The sequence below is a fragment of the Heteronotia binoei genome, chromosome 2 (assembly GCF_032191835.1).
Source record: "Heteronotia binoei isolate CCM8104 ecotype False Entrance Well chromosome 2, APGP_CSIRO_Hbin_v1, whole genome shotgun sequence".
Taxonomy (NCBI): domain Eukaryota; kingdom Metazoa; phylum Chordata; class Lepidosauria; order Squamata; family Gekkonidae; genus Heteronotia; species Heteronotia binoei.
The window spans coordinates 24,423,193-24,442,170 of NC_083224.1; the positions used below are offsets into that span (position 1 = coordinate 24,423,193).

At 46.3% G+C, this 18,978-nt stretch overlaps 1 protein-coding gene across 1 annotated transcript in view; it reads right to left on the reverse strand.

Moving 5' to 3' along the window:
• CDH4 (cadherin 4) overlaps positions 1 to 18,978 on the reverse strand; it is a 1,291,203-nt gene that overhangs the window by 10,298 nt on the left and 1,261,927 nt on the right. Inside the window, exons 15-16 of the mRNA XM_060232964.1 lie at positions 6,789 to 6,928; positions 4,271 to 4,435 (exon numbers count right to left, since the gene is read on the reverse strand). Of these exons, the coding sequence (XP_060088947.1) occupies positions 4,271 to 4,435; positions 6,789 to 6,928 (305 nt within the window). The remainder of the gene's footprint in view (positions 1 to 4,270; positions 4,436 to 6,788; positions 6,929 to 18,978) is intronic.

The following is an 18,978-nucleotide window of genomic DNA, read 5'->3' on the forward strand; positions in this document are numbered from 1 at the left end:
ACTTCTGCCAGAGCTATGGCTGACCCAAGGCCATTCCAGCAGGTGCAAGTGGAGGAGTGGGGAATCAAACCCGGTTCTCCCAGATAAGAGTCCGCACACTTAACCACTACACCAAACTGGCTCTCCAAAGAAGGTCCCAGGTTCAGTCTTCACCATCTCCCATTAAAAAGACCAGGCAGAAGGTGATGTGAAAGACTTCAGCCTGAGACCCAGGAGAGCTGCTGCGGGTCTGAGTAAGACAATACTGACTTTGGTGGACCAATGGTCTTGTTCCATATAAGGCAGTGTTAGCAATCAGAACCCTCCTCTCGCTGAGGGGCAGTTTATAGCTAGAATAACCATAAACACCCTTTTAAAAATATCACCATAAAAACCAAAAGTGCAAGACTCTGCCTGGCACAAAATAAGACAAAATGGATGCCAGCCAGGAACAAGCCTGGACACTTAGTTCAGAAGTGTGAATAAGAGCAGTTGACTATCTACTGCCCCTTCCACGCCACACAGAGATGCATAATTTTGGACAATGAGTCTCCCAAAAATCTACTGACTCACTCTTGGACTAATCCCACCAACACCCACCCTTACTTCCCTGCCCCCGTTTAACCATTAGCCCTTCCTGCCTGGTACTTGTAGGGTCATCAAATCTCTTACACATCATTGTTCACCTCAGAAAAGTCCAATAAGTTACCATTTTTCTAGCAAATGCATCATATTGCCAGATATCAGTAGCACTCTGCTTCCCTGCAGGGAGTGTGTGTGCCTTGGATCCTCCACATGCACCCCCCACTCTGCTGGGCTCTCTTCACTCTCAAATCGCTGGTTGTTTTGTTGCTTCTGTGGACCTCTCTAAGAATAGTAATTATTGCCCTTCCCTGAAATCATTTCCTCCCTCTCCTCCCTGTGTTTCTCTTAGTTAGCTCTTGTGTGTGTGCTTATTATGTTTATTTTGCTTTATTCTTTCTCTTTTTTTAATAAATATCTTTCTGGTTGAACATCTGCTTGGTTTATTTGAGAGTTCTCTGAAGGGAAAAATTCTGGTATACATAGCTGGAGAATCTGTTACTCTGTCTTGCTCTGTCTCCTTAAAGCTAATTCCCCCAACTAATTATGAGACTGTCTCTTTGGGTAACAGCAGCTTTGTGTGTTCCTGTGACACACTATCCTTGGCATATCTATAGGAGGCAGGCTAGAGAAAAACCTACTGAACTAAAAAAAGAGAGCTAAGATGGGCCTTGACTGAATATTCTAACCCACTATATCATGGCCAGCTCATAATATTTCACAATAATAAGGCCCTGCTGGGGTTGGATCCAGACTAAAATTTTTAGTGGCAAAATGGAAGTTTCTTGCCTTCAACCTCACACTGCATGCCACTGATCTTCATGAAATTCTGCTCCCGGGGGACAAGTGACTCTAACAAATGACATAAAGCGGATCTGCAATGGAAAGAGGAAATTGGTACTAGCACAGGGGTGGTCAAACTGTGGCTCAGGAGCCACATGTGGCTCTTTCACACATATTGTGTGGTTCTAGAAGTCCCCACTGCCCTGTTGGCTGGCTTGGAGAAGGCATTTCTCTCTTTAAACCACTTCTCCAAACCATCTTAGCATATTAATGGTGCTGAATGCATGTCTTTTTCTCCTTTTAAAATGCGAGCCCATGCAGGGAATCTGGTTTTGAATAGCGAAACAGAGTGAAGGTTGGATAGCTCTGAGGTAAATTTAAAATGTACAAGACTGCAATTTGTATGGCATGGATGAAACAAGGCGTGAGACCTTAGACTCAAATTTCTCACAAAGACGACCAAAATTCTAGGTACTACTCTACATTGGATCCCATATGCATTCCTGCTTTATTATACCAGTATTGGGCTGAAGCAGAAAGTGCCACAGTATGGTCATGCTGCTGTGTGTAAAGTGCTTTGAAACCCCTTGAGTGTCATTTGGGTGTGTGCATGTAATGCCACGCATGGAATCAGCTTTTGGTACACCCTTGCAAATGTGGATTTTTCAGACTTTGCAACTGTGCACATAATTGGAAGGCAAGCCATAGAATGAAATGAGCCAACACAGACTGGTAACTATACACTAAAATGGCCATGACCGGGGCTTTTTTTTTGTAGCAGGAACTCCTTTGCATATTAGGCCACACGCCCCTGATGTAGCCAATCCTCTGAGAGCTTACAGGGCTCTTAGTACAGGGCCTACTGCAAGCTCCAGGAAGATTGGCTACATCAGGGGTGTGTGGCTTAATGTGCAAAGGAGCTCCTGCTACAAAAGAAGCCCTGGTTGTGACATGCCATTCTTGGAAGAGGAAGGGAAAGCACTGAAAAGACATGAGCAGAAGGACAAATGGGAGTGATGGACCAGTGGTTATTTGTGGGCCTGCACTGATCCTCATCCCATGAACATATGAAGCTGCCTTGTACTGAATCGGACCCTTGGTCCATCAAAGTCAGTGTTGTCTACTCAGACTGGCAGTGGCTCTCCAGGGTCTCTAAGGTTTTTCACGCCTATTTGCCTGGACCTTTTTTAGTTGGAGATGCTGAGGACTGATCCTGGCACCTTCAACAGATGCTCTACCACTGAGCCACCGTTCTTCCTATATGGTGCTTACCATCAACAAAGTATGGAAATGTCCTTGTCTTGTCAAGTTAATAGCATGCATCACCAATCATGGCTGGCTCCATCTAACATGTTATAGCACTTGTTGTTGTTGCTGGAAGCACAACCAACACAACCAGCATGTGCCAGAGACCAATGGACTTCTCAAAACAGGCCTTTTTTTGTAGCAGGAACTCCTTTGCATATTAGGCCACACCCCCTGATGTAGCCAATCCTCCAAGAGCTTACAGGGCTCTCAGTACAGGGCCTACTGTAAGCTCCAGGAGGATTGGCTACATCAGGGGTGTGTGCCCTAATATGCAAAGGAGTTCCTGCTACAAAAATAGCCCTGACCCTAACTTTAGCTCTTCTCCAAGCTTGTAATGGCCACCTTCACCATCGGAAATAGGAAACGGTTCCCCATTTCACAGGTAAACTGATTCGTTTGTTTTTCCGATGGGTTTAATGTGCTGTGACTACATTTTAGTGGCTGTTTCAATAGCCAGCATTATGGTATGTCTGGATGCTGCCATGGGTGACCACAGTTGGAAATATCTGACATATCAAGAGGTCAATAGACTAAAAGTCAATAAACAGGTATTTGACAGTCCAGAGAATGCTCTGCATTGACACATAACACACCTGCACTGCTAAACTTAAGCAGGTTTGGCCCTGCCCAAGAGGCCACCTGGGATCAATGGTCAAGGTAACAAGAGGGACTTCAGATGCCTCCAAGGCCTACTGGGTCTTTTTCTCCCCTTTTGGAGCAGCAGAAATTCGCAAGCCAGATCCCAGAATGTTTTTGAAATTCTGCTCTGTTTCAAAAATTGGGTAGAACAATGCATCGTGGAGCACAATTATTTGAGAATTGTGCAGTATCCTTCTGGAGCAGAATCAGGCCTTCAATTCAGCTCACAGGAGTGCAGCTCCTGAACCTTTTTGTCACCCCTCCTCTTCCTCCTCCCCGCCTACCTTGTCCACTGAATAGCAGGTGCAGCTGCATAACAATCCCTGGATTAGGAGAGCAGGCAGGCAGCCAGCCACCAGGGGCTTTGCCATGCCCCCAGCAGCCCTCATTAACCCCTGGAGAAGCCCACACCACCCTTTCTCCAATTCTTATGTGATTTTGGGCAGTGGGTGGCTTGGTGGGGGGGCAGCCAAGGACAGCCCCAGGTGAGCGAGGCCTGCTTGCACTGGCTGGATCTCTAGCCAGCCCAAGCAGGCCTCACTTGCCCGGGGCTCTCCTTTCTTGCATCAGGTTGCTTTTGGTGGGGTGGTGGTGGCATATGCTAATGAGTTATGCTAATGAGCTTCACCACCTATTTTTCTTCAAAACGACCCCTGAGCGGAGTTATCGCCTTCTAAGTCAACTGAAGGCAAAAGGGCTTACAGGGGTATAACTCTGCTTAGGACGATACTGGATGATTCCTTCACGGGTCTTGCAGTTCTTTGGATCCAGTTACCAATCTGAGCTCTCGGCAGGTTATAAGCGCAATATAATGATGATAAATGAAAGCCGCAATGTGTTCTAGGCAAGAACCAGCAGGCCCCCGCTTAATTTGTGTGTACAGACCTACACAAACTCTCATTGTGTTAACTGCCTGAATGGCCCTGGCTAGTTATACAAACCGGGAGAGGTAAAACAGGGAAAGCCTGCCAGAACCTACCTCATTAATAAAGTCCCCAATGTCCCCGGGATGGGGGATTACAGGCCTTATAGGATATTGGGGCTCAGCGCCAATTGGTCTCTCGTCTACTCGTCTGACTCCATTTGCCTTGTTCAGCACATGATCCATGCTCTCTGGCTGCTGAAGCTGGCTTAAATCATAATCCTGTAACAAATGGAGAAGCAGGCAGTGAGGCTCAAGCAGCTTTCCGCTGGAAAATCTTCGAGTGGCTCTACGCTATCCGGGCATATAAACGACCCGATTGGCTCGAGTCCAATGGAAATTGAAGCAGAGTCATTCGGACCATGTGGCGTCAGTGATTTAGGCGCAGCCCCGGTGGCATGGCCCACTGAAGAATGCGGGGGATAAATATTCCCAGGGCTTTTATTGTAGCAGGAGCTCCTATGCATATTAGGCCACACCTCCCTGATGTAGCCAATTCACCTGGAGCTTACAGTAGGCCCTGTACTAAGAGCCCTGTAAGCTCTTGGGGGATTGGCTACATCAGGTGGGTGTGGCCTAATATGCAAATGAGTTCCTGGTACAAAAAAAGCCCTGAATATTCCCAAGAAACAATAAATAAAGAAATGTAAAATGAACCACCCTATTGCTAACAGGGCTTTTTTTTTTGTAGCAGGAACCCCTTTGCATATTAGGCCACTCACCCCTGATGTAGCCAATCCTCCTGGAGCTTACAGTAGGCCCTGTATGAAGAGCCCTGTAAGCTCTTGGAAGATTGGCCACATCAGGGAGGTGTGGCCTAATATCCAAAGGAGTTCCTGCTACCCCAAAAGCTCTGCTAACAGTAATTTCAATACGACACTGAAAAACATTGGCTTGGAGCCACTGCGCGTTCTTCTGCAGCTGCAAGAATTTATACCCAAAGGGTGTGACTTTCTCCCCTCTCAAAATGACAGCATTTCAATGCAATAAGTTTGAAGAGGAGGAGCAGGACCAGGGCTCACTTTGTAGCAGGAGTTCCTTTGCATATTAGGCCACACGCCCCTGATGTAGTCAATGCTCCTGGAGCTTTCAGTAGGCCCTGTACTAAGAGCCCTGGAAGCTCCTGGAGGACTGGCTACATCGGGGAGGTGTGGCCTAATATGCAAAGGACCAAAGTGAACCCTGAGCAGGACAAGGTATACTCAGGAGCCAGGATAATGGAGCATGGCACTTTTGTAATCAGCTACTTGGTCCACATTGGAGTACTTGATAGCTGAGAGTGGGATGCGAGGAGGAACATGGCCCAGCCCCTCCCCCCATTCCCCCACCTTCAAGAGCAACTATTGATTGCTGAGATCAATGGCCCCATTTGGAATTAGAAGAGCCCTGGTCATTTCCCAGATGGCTGTAATCTGGACTCTGAATTAAGTTCCAGTTGCCCTGGCGTGTGGTGCCAGGCCTGAGCGGAGACAGCATAGCCTTGCAGTGATATAAGCGGGGACTGGAGATCACTTGGAATTGCAACACATCTCCAAATGACAGAAATCAGTTCCCAGAGGCGGAATTCTATCAGGAGCTCCTTTGCATATTAGGCCATACCCCCCTGATGTAGCCAATCCTCCAAGAACTTACAAAAAAAGAGCCTTGTAAGCTCTTGGAGGATTGGCTACATCAGGGGTGTGTGGCCTAATACACAAAGGAGCTCCTGCTAGAAGTCCACCCCTGTCAGATCCCATGGAGAAGATGACTGATTTGAGGGTGTACTCCATGATGTTATATCCTGCTGAGGTCCCTTCTCTTCCCTCCCCAAATCCTGCCCTCTCGAGTCTCTGCCCCCAAATCTACAGAAATTTCTCTACCCAGATCCGGCAACCCTAGTTTCTCTGATCTTCCTGTCTCAGTTTTCTGCCCTGCCATAATCTGTGGTGTTTCCTAGGCCTCCAGGCCATCCTCTCCCCCCTCAGGGAGGTAAAGGAAGGGTCTGCTTCTGCTGCAGCCACCACAAAAGGTCTGAGGCCTATATATCCTGGAGATATCCCAGTTCCCACCTGGGGCCATTTTGGCCTGGACCTGGATTCAGAAGGGTACTAAATGTAGGACAGGGATTCAGCAGTAATACTGCACTCTCAGAATGTAGCAAAAATCAGAATATTTTGGTGTTTATCAGTGTTTCAAAGACTGCAAGTGCGTCTAGAATATATTTGGGACCAACCAGTCCACGTTGTGTCACTCCTGAGTATGTATAAGTAATAGTGTGTGCCTGTTATTACTGTAATTGGTTGACTAATTATTATCTATTATCTGCCTAAAAAGTCCAGTCTTATCACATGCTATCACTTGTAACAATAATTTCTAGACTTAATTGGACCTTTCTTGGTTTGTAAACACTGGGGATTTGAACTCATTATTCTGTGATTCAAGGGGGGGATTTTTCTCGCCAGAATGTAAAATATCTTCACTGTCGAAGTATAGGCATTTCTGTGGAAGGCTGCTGACAGGAGTGAAATTCGTGGTTACTTAAGGCTATTTAAGGTTGTCAGAAGCTGGTCTGGTCCTCCAGAGAAGCCCTCCTTACCTGGTCTTCTTCACCCCCTCCTTCTTCATCGTATTTCAGAATGTTGTCCCGCACGTCATCCTCAGGGTCAATGAGGAGCTGTTTCGTGTGCCGCTCCTTTTCCCGCCGTTTCATCCACACCACAAAGAGCAACACCATGGCTGTGAGGGAAGCAGTGAGAGAGAAGATGGATGATGGCTCCTTGTGGATTCGTGGCCTCAGCCAAAGAACACCAGCAAGGAATGAGCCCTCCCCGTTTCCTTGTAATTGATGGACTATAACGAGGAGCGCAGAACTGGGCCTTGAGTTGTATATACACAGGCCTTAGATTCAGCAGGAGCTACAGGAGCACAGCTCCTGAACCTTTCTGAGGGTTCCCCCTCTTCCTCCCCACCTACCTTGTCCATTGAATGGTAGGTGCAGCTGTATAACAATCCCTGGATTAGGAGAGCGGGCAGCCAGCCAGTCACCAGGGGCTTTGCCATGCCTCCAGCAGCCCTCATTAACCCCTTGAGAAGCCCACACCACCCTTTCTCCACTTCTGATGTGATTTTGGGTGGTGGGTGGCTTGTTGGTCTTTTGACCTACACATGGATCTTTAGCCAGCCCAAGCAGGCCTTGCTAGCCTGGGGCTCTCCTTTCTTGCATTGGGCTGCTTTTGTCTGGGGAGGGGCCATATGCTAATGAGTTATGCTAATGAGATCTGCCACCTATTTTTCTACAAAACTCTGTCTTCTAACTGAAAACAGATGGGGGAAACAAATGCCATCTCTTGTTTTACAAAGATCTGTTTGGATTAAGCCAACAGTAGAGGCTGAAGGTCCAGACCTGGATGGACCAGGCTAGCCTGATCTCTGAAGCTAAGTATTAGGATTGGAGACCACCAAGGAATTTCAGGGTTGCCCCGTGGTGTAGAGTGGTAAAGCTGCAGTACTGCAGTCGGAGCCCTCTGCTCATGACCTGAGTTCGATCCCAGCGAAAGCTGGTTCAGGTAGCTGGTTCGGCTCAAGGTTGACTCAGCCTTCCATCCTTCTGAGGTCAGTAAAATGAGTACCCAGCTTGCTGAGGGGAAAGTGTAGATGACTGGGGAAGGCAATGGCAAACCACCCCGTAAAAAGTCTGCCGTGAAAATGTTGTGAAAGCAACGTCACCCCAGAGTCGAAAATGACTGGTGCTTGCACAGGGGACTACCTTTACCTTTTTATGGGGAGACAGGCAATGGCAAACCACCTCTTAACATCAGTGATCCTGAAAACCATATGGGGTCACCAAAGCTGGACTGCAACTTAATGGCACTTTCCACCATCAAAGGGCTGAGGAAGTTATATACAGGTCTAACTTGGGTGCTTTTTTGGTAGAAAAAGCCCAGCAGGATCTCATTTGCGTATTAGGCCACACCCCCTGATGTCATGCCAGCCAGAACTGCTCAAAAAAGGGACCTGTTCCCAGCATCTAAATTTGGAACATTGCCGGTACACATATTTCAATCAAACGAGCTGAGAAGTAACTGCATATTGTGTAACACCGAGTGCCTTACAAAGAAGAAGAGATTGGATTTATACCCCGCCCTTCACTATCTGAAGGAGTCTCAGAGCAGCTGACAATCTCCTTCTCTTCCTCTCCGCACAACAGACACCCTGTGAGGCAGGTGGAGCTGAGAGAGCTCTCCCAGAACAGCTCTTGAGCAGAACAGCTCTTGCGACTGACTCAAGGTCACATTGGCAGGTGCATGTGGAGGAGTGGGGAATCAAACCCAGTTCTCCCAGATAAGAGTTTGTGCACTTAACCACTACACCAAGGAAGGATGGAAGGCAGGCAAATAGATGGGGAGGGAGGTGGAAAGAAAACAACTTTAAATGCATTTTTTAAGCCACCATTTGGCTTGGCTTGGAGAAGTGATTTAAAGAGACAAATGCCTTCTCCAAATTGGTTGATGGGGGCGGTGGGGGCTTTGAGAGCCACACAACATGTGTGAAAGAGCCATATGCGGCTCCCGAGCCACAGTTTGGCCACTCCCATTCTGTGAGGTCACCCCCATATTACTTGGGACATGCTGTCCATTGTCTCCCTCCCTTCACTAAGGTTACTAGAGTCTTCCTGCTAAGAAAAGAATCAGTGGTGTTTGGAAATATTTGGCCTGAATCGCCAGTGCATTCCAGAGCTGACATCAAGATGTTAAAACAGAACAGCCACAGGGCTGGTGCTTTCTCTGGTGTTTCCCCTCCCACACAGGGCCGAATAAATCCTTTTAAATCCGCAAGATGCTGCAGCTGGGCTAATTTCATTTTAATGATGTGCGATTCTCTCAGAAGGAATGCAACAGAGGCTGGATGAAACATTAGTTCACATAATCCAATTTGGACTTATTCTCCTCCTTTTTATGGGCTTTCTCTCTCTTTTTTCCCTTTCCAAAAAAAAAAAAAAATCACATTAACAAATGCTCAGCAATGGCCTTTTCAGTTGCCTTGCTTAGAAAGCAGATCTGAGCCTCTTTTGAACTCTTTTGCAGAGAGGGGCTGGTGGGTTTTGTCGAGCGAGAGGAAGCAAGCTGTGCAACTGGAGATCTGCTTTGGCCCAGATAGAGATCTTAGGCTGGTTTTGGACCAAAGAAGAGTTGGGGTGAAATTAAACAGCCTGCATTTTCTTTTCCCCGTCACAAGCAGCTTTGGGGGGGGAAAGAGATTCTTCACTTTGCTGTTTTTGTATGCCAATTGCTTTGGGCCGCTTCAAACGCCATGCAGATGCAAACCTTATTGGCTCCCGGATAGGGTCGCCAAACTCCAGGAACAGGCAACAGCTCCATGTAAATTGCACCTCTTGTCAATTTCCTATCATAAAAAATCAACTTCAGAATATTGGCTTGTATTCCAAATTTTATAAATAAGTCCGGATTTGCACAATGTATGCAACAGATACTCCACAACAATTGTAAGTATCAGCTTACGGGCATAACCAGTCTAAATTCTGTTTGGCAATTGCTTTATTCAAGCCATACTTATATATGAACATATATGAACATATGAAGCTGCCTTATACTGAATCAGACCCTCGCTCCATCAAAGTCAGTATTGTCTACTCAGACTGGCAGCGGCTCTCCACGGTCTCAAGCTGAAGTTTCTCATGCCTATTTGCCTTAAACCAATAATTTGTTTATACTTCTCACACTTCTACGTCTTTCTCATAAATTTTACTCCAACCTTCACTGTTAGTTAGGTTGGAGTAAAATTTAATGAGAAAGACGATAGACGTGTGAGAAGTATAAACAAATGTTTGGTTAAAGTATGGCTTGGATAAAGCAATTGCGAAACAGGAGACTTTAGACCGGTTATGCCTGTAAGCTGATACTTGCAATTGTTGTGGAATATCTGTTTCATACATTGTGCGAATCCGGACTTATTTATAAAATTTGGAATACAAACCAATATTTTGAAGTTGATTTTTTATGATAGGAAATTGACAAGAGGTGCAATTTACACGGAGCTCTTGCCTATTCCTTGTCTCCTATCTGTGTGACTTTTTTCTGTTGACTAACCTCCAGACTACAGAGATCAATTGCCCTGGAGAAAACGGCTACTTTGGAGGGTGGACCTCTAACCAGACATTACACTTTCACTTAGACCCCTCCCCTCCCCAAACCTCCCAGGCTCCACTCCCACATTTTCAAGAATTTCCTAACTCAGAGTTGGCAACTATACTCCCGGAGGAGTACGCTGGTATGGTAGACACGTCTGCAAACATGTTTCCGGCATTCCCACATTACATTTTAAGCTGTACACTTGAAACGTATTAGAAATAGACTTTAAAATGTAATGGGTGAAGTTGCTGGGGTGCTAAACCTGTATTTCTTCTTGTCTTTTAAGTGACTTTTCTTCTTTTGCCAATTGAGCTGACAGGACTGCTTTATCAAGGAGAACACACGAAGCTGCCTTATACCGAATCAGACCATAGGTCCATCTAAGTCAATGGGACTTTTTTTTTGTAACAGGAACTCCTTTGCATATTAGGCCACACGCCCCTGATGTAGTCAATCCTCCAAGAGCTTATAGGAGGCTCTGTAAGAAGAGCCCCGTAAGCTCTTGGAGGATTGGTTCCTTTCAGGGGTGTATGTGTCCTAATATGTAAAGGAGTTCCAATCGTAACTCTTGTGCAAAGGAAACAATTTTTCTCCTGGCCAGGGATCCTGTAGGGTTTTGGGTTTTTTTTGACATCTTCTGGGCATGGAGTAGGGGTTTACTGGGTGTGTGTGTGGGGAGGTATTTGTGAAGTTCCTGTATTATGCAAGGGGTTGGACTAGATGACCCTGGAGGTCCCTTCCAACTCTGATTCTAAAACCTGGATTTCCCGGATCCTACTCTGACTCTTTAACCACTACACCACATAGTTTTGTCTTAGAAAGTGGCTTGGAAGGAAAAATCGGGGTTTTTTTGTTCCTTCTTTTTTTATTTTCCAAGTGCCATCAGAATTTTACTCCACACAAAAAAAACCCACTGGTGTGAAGAGAAGAGGACCGGACAGCTAATTACAGCCTCCATATGTCAGCTGGCCCCTCTCCCATTTCGCTTGCAAAGCAAAATGGTTTTCAGATGGCTCAGCATCGCTTTCACGCTTTCCTCAGGTCTTTTCTGGAGTCAAATGAAACACAAACGTAACTCTTACCTCTGACCGAAAGGGAAAAAACAACAACCACTCAGCTATTTACGCCATCTATCAAAGCCGTCGGTCGTCTCTTACAACCCACAAACTGCCTGGTGTGTGAAAACAATATTATAATGGGTGCTTTTTTAAAAACAACAACTCTTTTTTTTTTCTGGTGGCAGAAAAACCGTCCCATTAACATCTCTACAGGTACCTTGAGAAAGAGGCTTTCGACACGTCAATAGCAGATACAGCTGGCTCTTTGAAAAAAAAAATGGGCTTGCTTGAATAGAAAGCTCTATTATAGCTGCTGGGCCTGTTTCTGCTCTGCATGCGGTCTTCTTGAAATCTATTGTCTTCTTCCATCACAGACTCTTCTCCACCCCTCCTCTGTATTGCTCTTCCCATGAGTGTGTTAAAGATTGCAGCAAAACCAAAGCTGTGGTGGCTGGGGAGACAGCTTGCTGAATGATCAGCCCTGAGAGAAGGGAAGGGGGCTGGCTCCCTGTGCCCGTGCTGGAGGACAGGGCAAGATTCCACTAAAGGTCTGAGGGGTAAAAGGTCAGTTCCTGTCAGACAGGTGTCTATTGCCTGGCTATAAGGGTTTCCAGAACCCCTCTGGCAACCAGCAGGCGTGGGGAGACTTGCCAGGAACAAGTGGGAGGCCCTTGCTATATCACCAGTAACATGGTGATGTCGCTTCCAATGTGTACCAGAAGTGACATCATCACGATGCGACATTGAGGCAAAACTGATAGTTGGGCAAAAACTCTATGATGATGGATCTACTGATAAACGGCCAGCCGGTCTGCGCCCCGGAAAATCTTGATCGGGCACTACAGGCCGTGGCTGAGTGGCTCAGACTGAGTGGACTGAGACTAAATCCTGCGAAGACAGAAGTCCTTTGCTTGGGTTGTCGGGGGCCGGGAGGGTGAATCCCCCTACCAGTTTTTGACGGTGCGCCGCTGACAGCAGCGGACAGGGTCAAGAGCTTGGGGATACTATTGGAGCCTTCTCTAAAGATGGAGGCTCAGATAGCAGCCGCTGCCAAGTCCGCGTTCTTTCACCTTAGGCGGGCAAGGCAGTTGGCCCCCTTCCTGGAGCGCGACGACCTAGCAACAGTGATCCATGCTACGGTCACCTCGAGGTTGGACTACTGCAATGCCCTCTACATGGGGCTGCCCCTGTCCCGAACTCGGAAATTGCAGCTGGTGCAGAACGCCGTGGCCCGGCTGTTACTGGGTCTCCCAAAATGGGGACACATTCGGCCGGGTCTTCGGACCCTGCACTGGCTTCCAGTGATATACCGAGTTCGGTACAAGGTGCTAGTTATTACCTTTAAAGCCCTATATGGCCTGGGACCTGCCTACCTGAAGGACCGTCTCTCCCCACATGTTCCCCAGAGAGTACTGAGATCGGGAACCCAAAACCTTCTCGCTATCCCTGGGCCAAAAGAAGCCTGTTTAAAATCCACTAGAGATAGGGCTTTCTCTGTTATGGCCCCTACATGGTGGAATCAGTTGCCGGAGGAGGTGAGGGCCCTGCGGGACCTTGTTCAGTTCCGCAGGGCCTGTAAGACGGCCCTCTTCCGGCTAGCCTACACCTAGCTGAGATGAGAAACTCAATGTAGCTTGCCAGACTCCTGTTTTATATATATATTTTTGGAACGTTTACTGGTTTTTAAGGTTTTAACTGTTTTAAATGTTTAACTGTTTATATATTTAAATATTGTTTAATTTTATGTTGACTAACTGTTGGGAGCCGCCCTGAGCCACTTGTGGGAAGGGCGGGATACAAATAATAAATAAATAAAGACTTCTACTACAGAGTTTTTGCCCAAATACCTGAATGTCACCGTAGCGTCACCGAGGGGGTGTCACTTCTGGTATGTGCTGGAAGCAATATCACAATGTTGCTGGTGATGTAGAAGAAGAAGAAGAAGATATTGGATTTATATCCCACCCTCCACTCCGAAGAGTCTCAGAGCGGCTCACAATCTCCTTTACCTTCCTCCCCCACAACAGACACCCTGTGAGGTGGGTGGGGCTGGAGAGGGCTCTCACAGCAGCTGCCCTTTCGAGGACAACCTCTGCCAGAGCTATGGCTGACCCAAGGCCATCTCAGCAGGTGCAAGTGGAGGAGTGGGGAATCAAACCCGGTTCTCCCAGATAAGAGTCCGCACACTTAACCACTACACCAAACTGGCTCTCCCTCCTGCTCCTGATAAGTCCTGCTCCTGTAATCTGTGCCTCCCTCCTGCTCCTGATAAGTCCACCTGCTTGTCAGCTGATTGGTGGCAGGAGGTGTGAGCTGAGAGTGGGGGGATCCCCTGTCTCCAGTGGGAGGCGGGCTGGCAATCCTACCTGGCTAGCAGCACCCACCATGGCTATGATTAGTCACTCTACCATTAAGAAGGGCACAGCGCTGGATAGTAGTCATCAGTCCTATACCGCCTCCCTCCTGAGCACCTCTCGTGAGGCCATTTCCCTCTTTCTTATTTATACAATCTATATTCTGCTTTTTCGCTGTGATCAGAGACTCAAAAGTGGCTTTTCACATTGTTCTTCCTGCCTCCACTTAATTCCCACAACAACAATCTTGTAAAGGTAGGTTAGGCTATGAGATTATGACAGGCCCCAGATCACCTGGCTGGCTTTCACAGTTGAGCAAGGGATTCAAACCATGTCATCGGAGCCAAGGAGGAACCCAGAAAGATCCTTAAGTGTAAGGATGTTTTGTATCTGCTGAGCAGAAAACAGTCTTGTGATGGCTTTTGCTGAGGGGAATCAGTCAGATTCTTGTTTTAACTGAGAAGAGACATGTACTGAGACCATCTGAGATTAGCCCTGACAGAAAAGGGTTTAGTTCTGATGAAGTCAGATTTCAACTGTGACTGAATACAGTCTGAAATTCAGCACTAGCCGAGAGCAGTTTGATTACAGAGAGAGAACTGAGGGAAAGTTTGGCAAGGAGGTTTGGATAGTAGAAGACTCCCATTACAGCCAAAGGAACGGGGATAGATCTTCTAGAGAGAGAAGAAGAATCCCTACCCAGTCAAACAGGGAGAGTTATCTCTGAGCAGTACAGAAATCCCTGGTCTGGTGTGATTAGAAACTGCTTTTAGAGATCTAAAAGTCTGTTAACAACTCAAGAAGAGTACAGATGTTCTAAGAGAAAGGGTTTTGGTACTGGGAAAAGGGTACCAGCCTTCTGGGCACCAAAAGTGTCAGTGATTATACAAATTAGTGTTTGGGAAAACAATGGAACAAAGATCTCTCAATATAAGGACCTCAGTGTGAATAATTTAAGAGCCTCTCATTAGCCTGATATATAAGAACAGAAGTCTGTGCTTGTACTAATTTTACCTCAGCATTTTTAACCCCTGATTTCACCTGATCAATGCTTAATAAAATGTTTTAATTTTAAAAGCATCTCAAGTGCCATTTTCAAGGGTTTAAGTTAAAGGTTGATCATATCCCTTCCCTAAGGTTCCTGGGCTGAGGAAACAGCCAATAAATATTACTGCTATAAGGTGGACAGCCAAAAGTTTCTTCAGGGCTGCTCAGTCAGTGAAGGGACAGAAAAATGGAGGGAAAAACTGTTGGAAAACTGAGGGGAAAACTTGTTGTTGTTGTTGGAACTCTCTGTCTGGGGCAGTGATGCTCTGCATTCTTGGTGCTTGGGAGGGGGCACAGTGGGAGGGCTTCTAGAGTCCTGGCCCCACTGGTGGACCTCCTGATGGTGCCTGTTTTTTGGCCACTGTGTGACACAGAGTGTTGGACTAGATGTCCCATTGGCCTGATCCAACATGGCTTCTCTTAAGTTCTTATGAAAATCTGAGGGAGGGAAGTAGACAGGGAGCATCATATATGCCCTGTTCCATTTCAGGCATAGTTCTGGGTACAGTTGTATTCAGCCATAATTGAGTGCAACTCAAAACAGAACACATGAAGCTGCCTTATACTGAATCAGACCCTTGATCCATCTGGGTCAGTATTGTCTACTCAGACTGACAGCAGCTCTTCAGGGTCCCAGGAAGAGGTCTTTGACGTCACCTACTACCTGATCCTTTTAACTGGAGATGTAGGGGTTGAACGTAGAGCCTTCTGCATGCCAAATGGATGCTCTACCACTGAGACACAACCTCTTACAGAGGTCAAGGATGGGCATTCCATTTTAGATGGCATGGAAATGTGCATCCTTAACCATACCAGGTGATATGGAAGCGGACCACCAGGGGTGGAATTCTAGCAGGAGCTTCTTTGCATATTAGTCCACACACCCCTGTTGTAACCAATCCTCCAAGAGCTTACAAGGCTCTTTTTTGTAAGCTCTTGGAGGATTGGCTACATCAGAGGTGTGTGGCCTAATATGCAAAGGAGCTCCTGCTAGAATTCCACCCTTGGGGACTACTATCTAATTTCATATTGCAAAACAGACGGTGGGTGGCAAGCCCATTCACATGCAGTCTGTCTGCAGAGTATTTGTACACAGTTCCTGTTAGGGTGGAATGTACAACTCTGGACTCAGATTATACAGGACTGTGGGACTAAAAACCAATTCTCTGCCACATCACCTTAATCTATTATTGGTGCAGCACAAGAAGAAGGGGCTCTACTCACTCCATCAGTGGCCCAAGTGGCAATAAACCCTTCCTCCTGAATAAGCCCCGTTGATGGCCGGTTGGCCCACATCATCGTCCACCAAGCCCCTGGTCACATGAATACATGAAGCTTCCTTATACAGAATCCGATTGTTGGTCCATCAAGGTCAGTATTGTCTACTCTGACTGGCAGTGGCTTTCCAGGGTCTCAGGCTGAGGTCTCTCACATAATCTATTGACAGATCCTTTAACTGGAGATGGTGGGTGTTATGTATTTGCTGTGTTCACTATTATTAGGCCTGAGCTTGAAATATGCTTCCATTACTCTCCAGGATCCTGATGCCTGCATTCCAATAGGCCATTCTCTTAGAACCAGCCAATCGGGACATGAGGCATTTCTTCCAGGAAATGCAAATGAAAGATCCTGGAGAGACCAATAGGAGGGATTGCCATTGACTAAAACAGCCACAGTGTATATACTGAGTTTAACCCAGTCACAGTTTATATACTGAGTGAATTGACTGGGCTGTTTGTGCCTGTTTCTTCTTGCAATAAAGTATTCTTGGTTGATTCAGAGCCAGCTGAAGTCACTATTTCATTGGGGATGGGGATCACTTTATTTAATTGGGGATGGAACCTGGGACCTCCTGCACGCTGAGCAGATGCTCTACTACTAAGCCACAGTCTTTCCTCTGCCACACGTGGCTTGCAGGCCTTGAGTGGTCTGGGACCGATGTATCTACGGGACCGCCTCCTCCACTGTGTTCCTGGAAGGGTGTTACGCTCCACTGGCTGAAATCTGCTGGTGATCCCTGGCCTGAAAGAGGTCCGGCTGTCCTCAACAAGGGCCAGGACTTTTTCAGTCCTGGCCCCGGCTTGGTGGAACGCTCTGCCAGAAGACATCAGGGCCCTGCGGGATCTTCTACAGTTCCGCAGGGCCTGTAAGGCAGAGAAGTTCTGCCAAGCCTTTGCATAAGGACAGTGACGGTTGCCATGCTGGCACCTTCTTCTCCCCAACCCCCTCTTGGGGGGATCCCCCCACCCCTGTTGTAATGACTGAAGAATAGCACTTTAAAGATGCCATCGGGGTTTGTAAGTTCTTTTAATGTAACTGATCTTATTGATATTATTATATGCATTTTATCTTAATGTCGTACATCACTCAGAGCCTGGCACTAGCCGGGACGGGGCGATTCATCAAGTTTAAATAATAATAATAATATATTGGATTTATATCCCGCCCTCCACTCCGAATCTCAGAGTCTCAGAGCGGCTCACAATCTACTTTATCTTCCTCCTCAACAACAGTCACCCTGTGTGGTGGGTGGGGCTGAGAGGGCTCTCACAGCAGCTGCCCATTCAAGGACGACCTCTGCCAGAGCTATGGCTGACCCGAGGCCATTCCAGCAGGTGCAAGTGGAGGAGTGGGGATTTTTTTTTTTATGTCTGATTAATTGTTGGAAGCTGCCCTGAGCCACTTGTGGGAAGGGCGGGATATAAATTCTAAATAAATAAATAAATAAAATAAAATAAACCCAATTCTCCCAGATAAGAGTCCGTGCACTTAACCACTACACCAAACTGGCTCTCTAATAGTATAATCATCATCATAATTATTATTAATAATAATAATGTGAAGCAATGGGGGTGCCTGACAAAGTGCCTCAAATGAGCGCTGTGGGTGACATAGCCCACCCCCAACGTTTGTATGGATAGGTTTTTTTTTCTAAAACAAAACTTCCACACACAAAAAAACCCTAAGTGGAAAAGTCTTCCTATCCCAAATTCCATTTTTCACAAGTGATATAAGCCTAGGGTATCTGCTGAACATTAAAAAGTCAATTAGAATGACAATGAATGTAAAAAATACGCGTTCGTAATAAAACCCATAATTTAGAACAGGATAATGGATTTGAAAATGGAAAAAAAAAGGATTCGCCTAAATCAAATGTCTTTCAGCGGTAGTTAATTTCAGTCAACAGAATTTTCTCGAGTGTTTAAATCATGCTTTAGACTTTGATTTATATGTAGAGCAGGAAAAAAGAAAAGAAGAAAAGACATCTTCTGCTTTATTGCTCCCGTTACTTCCAATACCATTTTTTTTCTATGCAAAATACTAAAAATTGGCATTAAGAAGCTTTATTACGTTCAACAATCTTAGAAAGCAGATGTGTGCTTATAGCTCATTATCGTCACCTCACTGTAAAAATTAACACGCGCGAGGTTCCAAATTCGCAGTGAAAATGCAACTCCTCATTTTGCATGTGTAATTGGAGACGGTTGTGTGGTCATCCCAGGGATTTTTTTTTTAGCCTTCAAGATGTGGTCATTCTAGCAAGGAACTAGGCATTAACTGACATAGGGATGCTGCCAAAAATGGCCTTCAATTTTTGTTTAAATTATTCTTCTGTGTTCCCACCCCGGTAATGTGGAGACAAATAATTTAGCTGTCTTGAAATATTTTCATATTGTGACTTTCTCCATCCACTCCCATCTAACTTGTTGCTGTTGACAGGGTCAGGAAAATGCATAGCATATTGGCAGTGTGACCAGGGGTGGAATTCTAGCAGGAGCTCCTTTGCATATTAGGCCACACCCCTGTGGTGTAGCCAGTCCTCTAAGAGTTTACAAAAAAGAGCCTTGTAAACTCTTGGAGAATTGGCAACATCAAGGGTGTGTGGCCTAATATGCAAAGCATATTAGAATTCCACCCTTGAGCGTGACACAGCTAAGGATTCCTGAACACTACCAGAGGAAGGAAGGAAGAATTAGCCACTGGGTGGGTGGGTTGGTTTCACTGGCACACCAGTTGGTGGTGGCGGAAAATATCATCATGTTGCAGATGATGGCATTGCAGCTGGTGCCATCACATTGCAGCTGGTGACCTCACAAGGTTTTCAAGGCAAGAGACGTCCAGAGGTGGTTTGGCCATTGCCTGCCTCCACATCACGTCCCTGGTATTCCTTGGAGGAA